Below are 11,996 nucleotides of genomic sequence, written 5' to 3'. Positions count from 1 at the left end.
ATAGACTCCATTCAAGTAAATGTAAAAACACTGTATTCAAGTTGTGTAAAAGTAGAGAATAATTATCAGTTGCTTAAAAAAAATGAATGTTTTATAAATTCATGTTTTTTGTTGTAAAATCCGAGTTACAATGTGTTAATGCAGATTAACTAGTAATAAATAAAATGTAGTGAAATAAAAATGACAATATAACCACCCCCCACCCTCAAAATTACACTCAAGTACATACTTGAGTTGCCTAATGTAGTAGTTTCCACCTCAGACTGCTGGTCTATTGATATTATATTTTGAGTAACTCAAACATACCTTCTTTGACATCAACATAATCAATATCCTCATAGTTAACATCATCATAAACATCATCTGTGAGCACAAAGATAATTTATGTTTAGTATGTTATATTGCCATGACCGTCATAGTGCCAAAAACATAAGAAGAAATGCGGACATATTCACCTCCATCTGTGTTTGGTTGTGGCAGCAGAAAAACTCTGATGGGAAAAGAGACAAATCATTATGAAGATGCTGTGTGATGTGATTGAAGCAGGCCTGAGGGTTGTAAATCTAAAAGTTTTAAATAAAGTGTATGGACAGAATACCATAAACACCTGCAAAAAGGATTGTCCTGGCGTAAAATGAACACTTCTCTGACTCGTTCTCAACAAAAAGTGTACATTATAAGATTCAGAAGCTATTATTTGTATAAAGACATTGTGTTGTATTCAATTAGTTCACACACATTTGAGATTTTCAAGGTTTCAACCAACATGGCAGCAGTTTATGATAGTTGCAATAAGCAGGTCAACCACTAGGTATCACCCATACACAACAATCCACATTGTGTCATATTGGACTGGAACGGACTGGAAAAGGATGTAACTTGGACACTATTTGAAATAATTATTGTCACTTGCACTATAAGAACATTTTTTTAGACTGTAAATTACATTTCTTTCTGTGTATATCAATTTTACCACTTGGTTCTTTTAAATTAAATTACTTACATTTTTTGGTTAAACACTGACCTTTTGTCTCCCATATCATTACTTTAAATGCAGCCACTATAATTTCTATTACAATGTTGCATGTTAAGTCCACTAAAAAGGATGTTTACAAAATCGTAAAATGAGCAGAGCTTATATGTGTGACTGAAAGCGTAACATAGATTTTTGTCTTCAAAGATGTTCATAGAGTATTTTAGAGGCATTTTGCACCTGCAAACCTCAGCTGGTTCTCCGATGTCATCATAGATGTCTGACTCTGCTTCAGACTGGTAAATCCTAGTCCCGGTCTCCTCCTCCTCCTCTTTTAAATCATCATGGCCTGTATTGACAGACTCATTCTTCACATAGTCATCTGAAAGAACATATGCAATACATCAGCATAGATGATAGCTTGGGCATTATGTTAGTGTATATTTCCCCATCACCTCTTTGTCCTCTACATTTTGTTGCTGGTAGTGAGCACGGTTGTCTCTCTGGGCTACCTGTTTTGTGGATGTCCTCTATAATCTCTCCTTGATTCAGAGACAAGTCTGCCTTTCCACCTTTAAAATTAACGAGTTCCTTCCTCTTTGTGGTTAGGTGAACGGGTCCTTTAATCTAGTTGAAGATAAGGGGATGCCAGTTATTTACCTGATCCCTGTTATTAAGGTGTTTGTGGTTTGTTCTGCAACATGCATGAAATGACATCTGTACATACTGGTTTCACGGTGGTAGTGTATCTAAATATGTTGGTACATCAGATATAAATAAAGCATATATGCAGAGTGTATAGGCCTTGTGCTTTTACCTTGAACTTCTTGTTTGCTTCATGGCCACTCTTCTTTTTCTTCTCTGTCTTAGATTTGATGTCTTGCCCTTTCATTTCCTCCGAGACGATGGTTCCTTTTGGCTTCTGATTATAATTGTTATCATTGCATCAAACCTGTTTTAAATGCACCGTTTCGGTAGCAAGTATAAACTTAATACAATATACAAAGTTACTGAAACCTTACTTCCTGTCTCTCCTCTGTGACTTGGCCATGGTTTGCATCCTCTCTTCCACTATTCTTTGTTTGTTCCATCCTTTAATGAAAAAAAGATATATTGTATATGAGTGTACAATTCAATATTTGCCTTATTTCTGCCTGATTCTTACCATCCATGATTGAGTTCTTTGTACAAGTCTTCTCTCATATGTGCCTATAGAGACAAAAAAAGATCAAAGTGATGAAAACTAACAGTCAACATAAATATAATTTCCTCATTGAACCAATCACCTTGGGTCAGTGGCAGGATGAAGATTACCTCTGTCCTCTTTAAAGGATGTTCTGTGAAGACAAAGCAACAAGTAATTCAGCAATTCACTGATTCAAATAATGTTGAATTTATTGAGAAAAAATATATAAACATAGGCACGACCTGCAAGGGTGAGCGGTGAAGGGTTCATGATGCCGACATCTTCATAGCTCTCATCCTCGTCCAACTGTTGATTCCTTGAATATGGTCAGAAAAAGGTTTTATCAATTCAAACACTTTACGGGCAGACTGGGGTGTATTTTTATCTTTGCAAGTGTGCATAACGAAAGTCACATTTCTTCGAGGGTATTGATGAGACTAAGGATCTGACAAACGACAACAGCTTCCTGTGAGAAGCAGCAGGCAGAGTACTGCAACTGTGAATCCACAGTAGATGAGTTTGATGAAGCTCATAACCAGGGATCATGATGACAGATGCTGTTAGAATTTGCTACAGCAGCTCTACAATATGGACACTTACAAAATAGCTGCATGGTCGGATGATGGGCACGGATGTAGACGTGCAGGTAGAGGTGGAGGAGCAACAGGACGTGGTATCTTCATCCCCAGTCCTTGTCACACCAAAATGCCATCTTAATTTAACACTCCCTCAATGAACATTCTGCTACATTTGATATTTGAAGACACAACAATCGTGTGGGAACGATGCAGCATTTAAAAGTGTTTCTTACCATCATTGGCATATTTTAGATTTATTCCGAATCGATGAATGTCTATGGGAGGCCTTGGAGGCTTCGGAGGAGGGCTTCCCAGAGCAAGCACAGAAGGAAGCCTCTTCACAGGAACAGTGCTCTCTCTTTGGAGGTTATTTTGGGTTCCACATGTTCTGATGTAGTTAGGTTTCTGCGTTTTTGGAAGTTTTGGGGGTTTAGTGCAGATGATGTCTACCACCCCATTTCTGTGACTCAAACTTTGCTGTGCCAGAGAGAGTTTGTTGTGCTGGTTCACTTTGGGAGACGAAGGCACATCTAATTCCTGGGTCTGTGTTTTCAAATTTCCCTTGAAGGCAGCTATTTTAGCTTGAACAGAGGATACAGCGTGCGTGTTTTGTCGAACTGCGGGTTTATAGGAAGCATCTGGCAAAGAGCTGCAACTTGTGTTGAATTGAGCCATGAGTGCCGAGATGTATAGCTGTCTTCCCTTTAAAGAGAAGGAAGAAAATCCAGTTAAGTCCTATAAAGTCAAGACAAAGGCTACAGACTAACAAGCATGAACATACAGTACATAACATTACATGCACTCTTCAGGAGGTAAAAAGATGAGAGAACTATGAATGAGGATTTCACAAAGTGCATAATTGCTTGAAGAAAATGTACCAGTAACCACTTACCAGATCTTTGATTCTGGTTTGAAGTGCTGTGTATGTCTGTGTGGCCAGAGGCTGTGTGATACAGCTGTTACAGAAATATGCTCCACCTATGCAGGAAGTATTTCACCCTTAACTGAGTGAGAAAAGGCAGATGCTGTCTGCTTAGTGTGATTAAACTACTGTAACACCTACCTTCTGATTAGCCTTTAACAAGGAATGATTCAATAGTTCAAGACATACATTTTTTACAGTTTCTGAGAATTTGTTCACATGGATCTTGAAAATATAAAGACCTTTATGTTAAAAGACTGTAACGGGAATGTTCAGATTCAAATATAGAGAATAAAAGTCATAGCATATGAAATGATATACCAGATTACTAACTCTAATTACAATACAAAATGCACTTAAAAGTACCATTACTGACTCCATTCAGCAGGCTTTGGACACTGGAATTCTTTCTCCTAAGAGCAGGAATTTGCAGTTTTCTTTTTTTATTTGAATCATTTCATAAAAACATTTTGGAGACACACTACGTTACATAATACGATTCTGGTCCCTGACATGGACATTGCACCTGAGGAATGTGGTTCAAAAGAACACCACAGCAACCTACATCAACACTTATGTTTATAACCCAGAAATAGTCAGAACTAAGGTCTTTTTTTATTAGTCACACCTTTTACATTGCAACCACAATTTGTCATGTGTGTAGGCAGAAAATACATGTTCAAGCCATTTTCTACCACTGCAAGCTGACAGGAAGGGATTGTGTGGTGATAAAGACATGGTAAATAGCAACTTGGAAAACATTATCTGTGTGAATGTTGTTGGGAGTCATGCCAGACTTTGTAGTTTTGGCAGTCAGTAGTTAAATACAACCTTTGACAGTTAATAGTAAATCCAAAATAAAAGCCATGTGCCAGAATCAAATCTTTATTTCAGTCTCAACACAAAGCAGTAAAACAGGTTTACAACTTTTAAAAGGTAACAAACTAACGTTGGAGTTTTGTATTCTTAAAACGTTTCTTAGGCAGGATTCTCTCAAGTCAGTGTGGCTGCAGATATGAGAGTATCAATGTCCTGTATGGCTTTGGATGTCTTCTGAAGAGCCTCAGTGATGCAGTTTTCATTCAATGGTTCATGAGTCACCTCTTCTCCAGAGCTACCTTCCAGTTTTGCACAACATTTCTCACTTCTTAGCAGGTGGTTGTTGTCCAGCAGAACTGGGCAGAGGTTGTTAAAGAGCATGCACGATGTTCCTCGGCATTATCTACCAGTAGATATGATAATATAACATTTCTAATTTGTCCACAGCCCCTTACAAAGGATACAGTTAAATCGTTTTATCTTCTCCAGTTCTGCAGCTACAAGATCTGACCTACATGGAATTGAAATAATATTAAATTACACATTTATTGATAAAATACCAAAAGAATTACCAGAAAAATATAACTCACCGACTTTCTACCATCTGTGTGACATTTATATGCTGCTCAACCAGATTTTCTTCAATTCTTGCTGGTTTAGAACTACGTCTCCCCTGGAAACAAAATTGACAACAATTTAGAAGCTTGAACACTGTGTAAATAACGCAGATATTAACAGTTGAAGTAATATGGCCAGGTACTACTTCATTGACCTCTGGCAAGCAGCTGGGAGTGGCAGGGAGCTTCAGTGATTGCTTGGCCTGGTCGTAGCAAGTGAGGATCCTGTAACACAGTGACGTGACGGTCATTGACTGCGAGTCGTCAAAATCATGCAACTGTGATGAAGCAGCGCTGCTCACCTGCTTGCACGACTCACAATCGAGCTCACAGAGTACAGCTGTCCAGGTACGTCAGGTTGAAGGTTGTTCAGGTGGTACGTTATCTCTTTCACCTGTGAGATAGACACAATCAATTAATGCCCGATTGTTTGTTTTTTTTTAGCTACAAAAAAAACTGATAGCATGCATCTTTTAATTCATTTTATGACACTTATATGATGAGAGACTGAAATTTACCTGGCGTGACAGGATATCAGGTTTGTAATGGGTAAAATAAGTGTTAAGGACACCGTTGGAGCGGATGACTGATCCGTCTCCCGGCGAAACCTCGATGACTGAGACTGCCCCGCTCAGTATCCTACACAGGAGACATACAGGTCAACTCTGTCACAACACAGCTGTGTGTATATATCAGGCATCCCTTCATTTAATGCAAACAAGCTTATATTGGCATGTTTTATCATAACAAGCAGTTTAAAATCTGAATCAGCACAAAATCTTTAAGGTCCGTGTTGAACCTAAAAAGCTGCATACCGACCTGTAGGTGACTCCTTGACACCACATCACTTTTACCAACTCTGTTGGAAGATCTTGGTCTGAATGTTCTCTTTCGGCCAGTGGTTCTATAACCTTCCACCTTAAATACATGAGTAAGGAAGCTTAAATCAGTCAGTGAACAGTGTTAGATAGTGCTCTACATCTCTGTTATTTATGCAAGTCACTTGATCATTCAACCTGTGCCAGTGAGGTGATGGACATGTGAGAGGCATCGCCTGAGGAAGGTGAGACCGTCTCTCTTTAATGGATACGTCTGACATTTTTATTCTCCCCTGTGCCTTTGCGAGATCGCTGGTTCCCTCCACTCGGACATCTTCAGGTTTAGACAGATGAGCCGTCCAGAGATGGCGGGCCAAAGAGAGAGGGTAGCACCAGATGGGGGCAACAGCGCAGCAGGAGTGATGCTGGACCACTGTGGTGGATTGGTACATCTTCTCTGGCTGGGGGGGAGGAAGGTAAAATATTGAATCAAAGCTATTATACAAGCAGAGGAATATTACTGTGAAGCATTACCTTTGGCTGAGTAGGGCTGATGATCCAAGGAAAACAAGACCTCGGTCTAATAGACTTATTCCTTGTGCTTCCTCTTTCCTGATGAACCTCTTTGTTCTTGCCATCCGTGGTGTGACAGATCAGATTGCTTCCTTGCTGCTGAATGCCTGAGCTGCTGTCAAATTCTCTGCTGAAATCCTGCACGATGCGGTGTTGATTTTGAGTCTGACTGAGGCTGCATGTAAACTCAACGGAGAATTCTTCACCTGAGGGCGACAGCATCAACACAGCTCGTCCTCCCTCCGACCCGATGATAGTCTCTCCTCCAGGTCCCAGCTCACCATCGCAAGAAGACCACTCAGGCCACTGCACGTCAGAGTCAATGCTGAACAAAGGCTGCAGGAGGAAAAGCAAAAACAAATAGGCTACAGATATCATTCCCTAAAATAATTTGAGGGACTAATAATGGACTAGGAACTAGCTCTTGGTACCTTTTTGTGGTCAACGGGGATGAGCTCCTCCAGCAAGTATGGTCGAGTAGCATATTTATTTCTAAATGCCAATGCAGCTACCATCAACTCCTGTAAAAATGACACCATAATATTGCATACAGGGGCTCTCTACATAAAACAGCCTAAATTAACTGTATACATTTTCCCAACAAGCCTCAATTTAAGCCTTTTTTTAAAACTGGGACTACCAACCAATAACACTTCATGTTTGCACCTTATACGTGCTGATGGTGAACCTTGTCCTTTGTCGGATCCTCTCGGTGGACTGCAGAGGATGTCCGGAGGTATCCGTAGGTTTTACCAGCATGAACTCACAGCCACACGGAGACAGTTGTAACTGGGTTCCGTTTCCGTATCGAACATCAACAGACTCGTCTTCATACATGATCATCGAGCTGACACTGGCTCTGGTTTCCATCATTAAACCTGAAAATGAGACTATTTTCCAGGGTTTGGCTTGTGGACCATTGATATATAAAGTGAAGAGTTGTAGACGCGCTGAAACTGAAAACATGGTGACGCGTCGGCCTACGTCATCAGATGGAGACGTTTGTTATTGGCGCGGACCGAAATTTAGCCCTCCTGGGCAGAGCCATGTGAAGAGAGAGTCGCGCTAAGAGAAGTTCAAAATGCTTGATTGTCACATGATTTACGTAAACAATCAGATAGTTCTGGTAGAAATTGGTAGAAATCGGCACAAACCATAGACTGTCAGAACCACAACTTTCTGCGGCAGTTACCACTCTTCGTGGCAGCTGCCACAACTTTCCTTGGTAGTTGCCACTGGGGTACCAGTTTTTAGCCTTTACTTTTCGTTATTTGACAATATGTGACAATGCATTAAGGTCCTTAAGGGTATGATTGTTGGTAGTTGTAATTGGTTTAGTAAAAAAAATCCCGAATTGTCACAGTATGGCTACTCGTTTTAATTAAACTAAGCTAATATAGGCTAAAATCCGTTTGCACTTGTTGCCATGGCAACGATAAACACTTTCAGTCAGCGGACGGGAGGAATGCAAATTGTAAGTATGGATATAATGCATTGTACTGTTTAGAATGATGACAACCCGTATAACCTATTGGGCCTTTCTCAATATGCATTCTTGTCGGCACTTGTGTTCTCGTGGACTTGTGGAACGTCATCAGTCTCGGTCCAAGTACTGTTCCAATTCAAAAATCCGCATCGAGCCAAGCACGGTCCAAATGCCCGGATGTGACTTGCTCCACCCATTTTACAGGGGATGCATTACTCGTATGTACCTGGGACAGCCAAATATCCCAGAATTAATTTTACACCAGCAACAGGGAACAATGGCGGAAGAGAAAACACACAACTGGAAGTTGACATTTTTAAATGTTACTGTTGTTGAGTCACTAATGATGTTTTAAGGCGAGAAGTTAGTTGTTTACGCATCAAATCTGTGGTCGGTTTGTCAAGATTTAAAAGTATGCTTCGACGATTACGGAGATGTGAGGTGTTGCTAGCAGGGCTGGCAGTAAAGCAGCACCGAGGGGGTCAGGGCTTATGGTACCCGCCGAGAACAGCCTTATCTCGGCAAGTTAACGCGTTATTATCTCGTTAATGCATTAATTAATTAATGTCAACAATTATTTTATCGCGCATTAATGCAGTTTTTTTTAATGCAATACACACCGTTGATGACAGCAAATCACCCAAACAAACAGTGGAGGGAGACTTCGGCAGCATGGATGGATGGATGGAGCATGTGGGAGAAGTATAGATAAACAAAAGCAAGACAAGCTAACAAATGCCACAGCGAAGTGGATAGCTACAAACTGCAGGCCGATTAGTATCGTGGAAGATGTCGGTCTGAGGAACGTTCTTAGGATCGCAACGAATGACGGCACGTATGAGCCTCCCTCAAGACGCACCATCACAAGAAGAATACACGAGTTGTATGAAAAGGAGAGGACTACAAAAGCGACGGCATTACAACGTGCACCAACTGTTGCTCTCACTGGAGACTACTGGACATCACTGGGTAACCATAATCACCTCAGAGTTACAGTGCATTATATTGATGAACAGTGGGAGCTGCATTCACATGCTCTGACTGTCATGAAAACAGAAGACAGATATTTTGCTAAAACGTGCGCTGAACATTTTTTTCAAGTTGCACAGCAGTGGAATGTTTCAAATAAAGTCAGCACACTTAGCACAGATAGTGAAGAAATATAACTGCTACTGTGTAAAGGGAATACTGCTGTTAAAAAGCACCTTATTTGTTTAAAGTGTTTGCAAACCAAATGTTATTGCACTTTTGATCATATAGCAGTACTTTTGAAATATAAGTGCGCAATACACTTTGAATTCATTATTGAACTTTAATTAATCGCATAACAATGCGATTAATTGCAGAAAATCATGCGATTAATTGCAATTAAAAATTGTAATTGTTGCTTAGCACTAATATATATATCTATATATATATAGATATATATATATATATGTGATACCTACGTTTTTAAATGTATGTACAGTATGTAAACACATAAATGTATAAATAAACAGGCAGTAATAAATAAATACATGAAATATACAAATATTTATTTATTTGTATAATATACAAATAAATGAATAGAGATACAACGATCTGACTTTTCCCGTCCCTCTACCGATAATGAAACCTAGGCTTTGTATATCGGCCGATACCGAGTACCGATCTGATACCAGTGTTAGATCAATAAGCTGTATGCCTCACTGTGTGGGAGTTCCTAAGATCATTATTTTATGTCTAAGGCAAAATCAGGCTTGACTTAAACATTGCTTTCCTAACTTTGAAAAACGAAATTGGACAAATAAATACATAGATAAAAATGTACTGAATTGTTATTTATTTAAATATTGGTATCCAATACCAGATCTGCATGTTGTCACCGATAGCTGATTCAGCTATTTCAGTCACTTTTGGACTGAAATCAGAAATATGTTTCGGTATCGATGCATCTCAAGAAATAAATAATATTAACGATAATTAATAATAATAATAATACTTTCGTTTTATATAGCGCTTTTCTAAGTACCCAAAGACGCTTTACATAGGGGAGAGACAAACAGAACAAACAAAACAAAACAAAACAAAACATTTTGGTAAAAAAAAAAGAGAAGAAAACTAGAGAAGCTGTGCGAAATGAGTCATGTAGTGGAGGGTAGGGTGCAGGGGTTAGCAGGTGAAGGCGAGTTTGAAGAGGTGGGTTTTGAGGGCTTGTTTGAATGATGATAGGGAGGGAGCCTCACGGATGTGCATGGTGGCGTGGCTTGTCCATGTATGAATATCCAGGGTGGTGTGGTTTGGTTTAGTGAAAAGTAGTCCTGTTGGTTTTGCCATGTTTCAGTTAAACAGAGAAAGTCCAGATTATTGTCAGTTATGAATTCATTGAGTAAGAGGCCCTTGTTGTTTGAACAGAGCATTTTTGAGATGTGGATGAATTTGGGCAGGCTGGGGTGCTTTGGTAAGGGGGCGGAGGCAGGCAACTCTCTCGTGTAGATTGTTGTGGTGATGACGTGCAGGAGTTGCGGCGGTGCGCTCGGCTGACCAGAGGGAGGGGATGGAAAGAGTGGAGCGATCAGGTCAGGAGTAAACAAACTTTCTGCGAGAGGCTCTGTGGATGTAAAGGGGCCGGAGGGGCAGAGAAGCTGTTGAGTTTGAGGAGTTGCGAGGTGGAGTATTGCAGAACCATGCCAGCCTGAGGTCTTTTGTCGGTAGCCACGGACTTGATGACCGGAGTTGGAGAAGTGACAGGCACGCCAGGATAATCCACAGCAGGCAGGTGGTCGGAGCTGAGTGAAAAGGTGGTGATAGATGAGGCGAGGAAACGGAGGAGGCAGTTCAGTCAGCTGCCGACGTTAGCTACACGCTGACTGGGGGGCGGCTAGCTAACAGCTAGCTGAAGAAGCAGCAGTCAGACTGACCGCACCAGGACAGTTGAGAGGCTATCCAGGCAACCCGCATCAGAGCAGTAGCAAGGAGCATGGACAAGAGTATCCAGCAGGGAGCCGGCTGGCTCGTCGTGCAGTAAAATTACTAATACCATTCTGATGAAACAATCCACGACGAGTAAAAGTCCTGGATTCAAAACCTTAGTCAATTATGTTATAATCAGCAAGATGTACTTAAAGTACCGAAAGTAAAAGTACCCGTGCAGTAAAATGTACCCTGTCAGTGTTTTATTATTATATCTGATGTTTTAGGATATATATTGCTGCATTAATGTGTATGCTGCATGTTTTTAACTCCTTTATATACTGTTGGTTAGTTTAAGCTTCAGCAATGCATCATATTCTATAAGATCATGTTTGTAGTGTCAGTACAGTACATAATTTACCTCTGAGATGTTTAGGGTTAATGATTAGGGTTAGGGGCGTAGGGTTGTGTGTTCATTAGTTATTGTATCTTTATGAGGACTAGTTTGAGTTTTACACCTTGATTAAAAGTGAAATCACTTCACTTCACCTGTGTAGAATCAAGTCTTAACCCTCAGCATTGAAATAGAGAGCCGGGCATTAGAAGAGTTTGTACCATTTTTTCTTCTTCTCCTGCTTGTTGGTGATCTGGCTCTGAATATCTTTTTCGGTGGCCTGAAGGAGGGAAGACTTCAACTGCTGCCAAAGGAGACGCTCCGTTTCTAACAGATCTTCTGTCTTTTTCCGGGCTGCTTTGATCCTGTTTATCTTCGCTCTCTGTTCCTCCAGCTGGGCTTGGGACGTCTGGTCCCTTTCGAACATCTGCGTAGCTTCCTCCTCCAATGTTTGAAGAGTAGCTGTGTTCTTCTGCTGGGCATGATCGAGGTCCCTGCAGGTTTTTTCCAGGTGTGCCGTGAGAGATAACTGTTCCTCAAAACGTAGACGCTCCATTTCTAACAGATCTTTTGTCTGTTTCGGAGCTGCTTTGATCCTGTTTATCTCCGCTCTCTGTTCCTCCAGCTGGTCTCTTTCGAACATCTGAGCAGTCTGGAGCTTTTCATTCTCCATCTTTTGCTGTTCAAGTTCAGCCACACAGGAGGCTCTGGTCTCCTGCAGCCAGGGAGGCTTTCTCC

The 11,996-nt window shown here is 40.7% G+C and overlaps 2 protein-coding genes across 3 annotated transcripts; both read right to left on the bottom strand.

The window, feature by feature from the left end:
* Positions 1–451: 451 nt before the first annotated feature.
* LOC137867158 (FYN-binding protein 1-like) lies at positions 452–2,438 on the bottom strand. The gene is made up of 8 exons (XM_068703606.1): positions 2,402–2,438; positions 2,288–2,310; positions 2,139–2,182; positions 1,996–2,065; positions 1,791–1,895; positions 1,486–1,600; positions 1,222–1,355; positions 452–490 (listed from the first exon to the last, which is right to left on the bottom strand). Exons 1-8 carry the CDS (start codon positions 2,427–2,429, stop codon positions 452–454), a joined length of 558 nt encoding a protein of 185 aa, XP_068559707.1. The 5' UTR covers positions 2,430–2,438.
* Positions 2,439–4,528: 2,090 nt separating this feature from the next.
* cunh5orf34 (chromosome unknown C5orf34 homolog) lies at positions 4,529–7,458 on the bottom strand. Of its 2 annotated transcripts, none has more exons than XM_068703523.1 (11): positions 7,153–7,458; positions 6,918–7,007; positions 6,448–6,822; positions 6,112–6,374; positions 5,915–6,013; positions 5,614–5,734; positions 5,398–5,489; positions 5,251–5,320; positions 5,069–5,151; positions 4,943–4,989; positions 4,529–4,834 (listed from the first exon to the last, which is right to left on the bottom strand). In XM_068703523.1, the coding sequence occupies exons 1-11, from the start codon at positions 7,450–7,452 to the stop codon at positions 4,653–4,655; spliced, it is 1,722 nt and encodes a 573-aa protein (XP_068559624.1). In that variant the 5' UTR covers positions 7,453–7,458; the 3' UTR covers positions 4,529–4,652. The 2 variants fall into 2 exon arrangements, with proteins under 2 accessions (XP_068559624.1, XP_068559625.1); XM_068703524.1 differs by having other exon boundaries at positions 7,131–7,245.
* Positions 7,459–11,996: the final 4,538 nt, after the last annotated feature.

This window comes from Cebidichthys violaceus, unplaced genomic scaffold, assembly GCF_023349555.1.
Source record: "Cebidichthys violaceus isolate CVI_PGR_0920_01 unplaced genomic scaffold, fCebVio1.0.p SCAF_9, whole genome shotgun sequence".
Taxonomy (NCBI): Eukaryota; Metazoa; Chordata; class Actinopteri; order Perciformes; family Stichaeidae; genus Cebidichthys; species Cebidichthys violaceus.
The sequence above is the reverse complement of the archived record's forward strand: the minus strand, read 5'-3'. Positions and strand labels throughout refer to the sequence as shown.

What these genes read in the sequence shown, in the direction of transcription:
- LOC137867158 (XM_068703606.1), bottom strand. Translation starts at nt 2,429, where the DNA reads ATGAACCCTTCACCGCTCACCCTTGCAG. An exon ending in AAAGAACTCAATCATGGATG is followed by an intron (nt 2,066 to 2,138) that starts GTAAGAATCAGG and finishes TTTTCATTAAAG; the next exon opens with GATGGAACAAACAAAGAATA. An exon ending in AGAGGACATCCACAAAACAG is followed by an intron (nt 1,356 to 1,485) that starts GTAGCCCAGAGA and finishes ATGTTCTTTCAG; the next exon opens with ATGACTATGTGAAGAATGAG.
- cunh5orf34 (XM_068703523.1), bottom strand. Translation starts at nt 7,452, where the DNA reads ATGTTTTCAGTTTCAGCGCGTCTACAACTCTTCACTTTATATATCAAT. An exon ending in CCATCACCTCACTGGCACAG is followed by an intron (nt 6,014 to 6,111) that starts GTTGAATGATCA and finishes CATGTATTTAAG; the next exon opens with GTGGAAGGTTATAGAACCAC. An exon ending in ACACAGATGGTAGAAAGTCG is followed by an intron (nt 4,990 to 5,068) that starts GTGAGTTATATT and finishes AATTCCATGTAG; the next exon opens with GTCAGATCTTGTAGCTGCAG.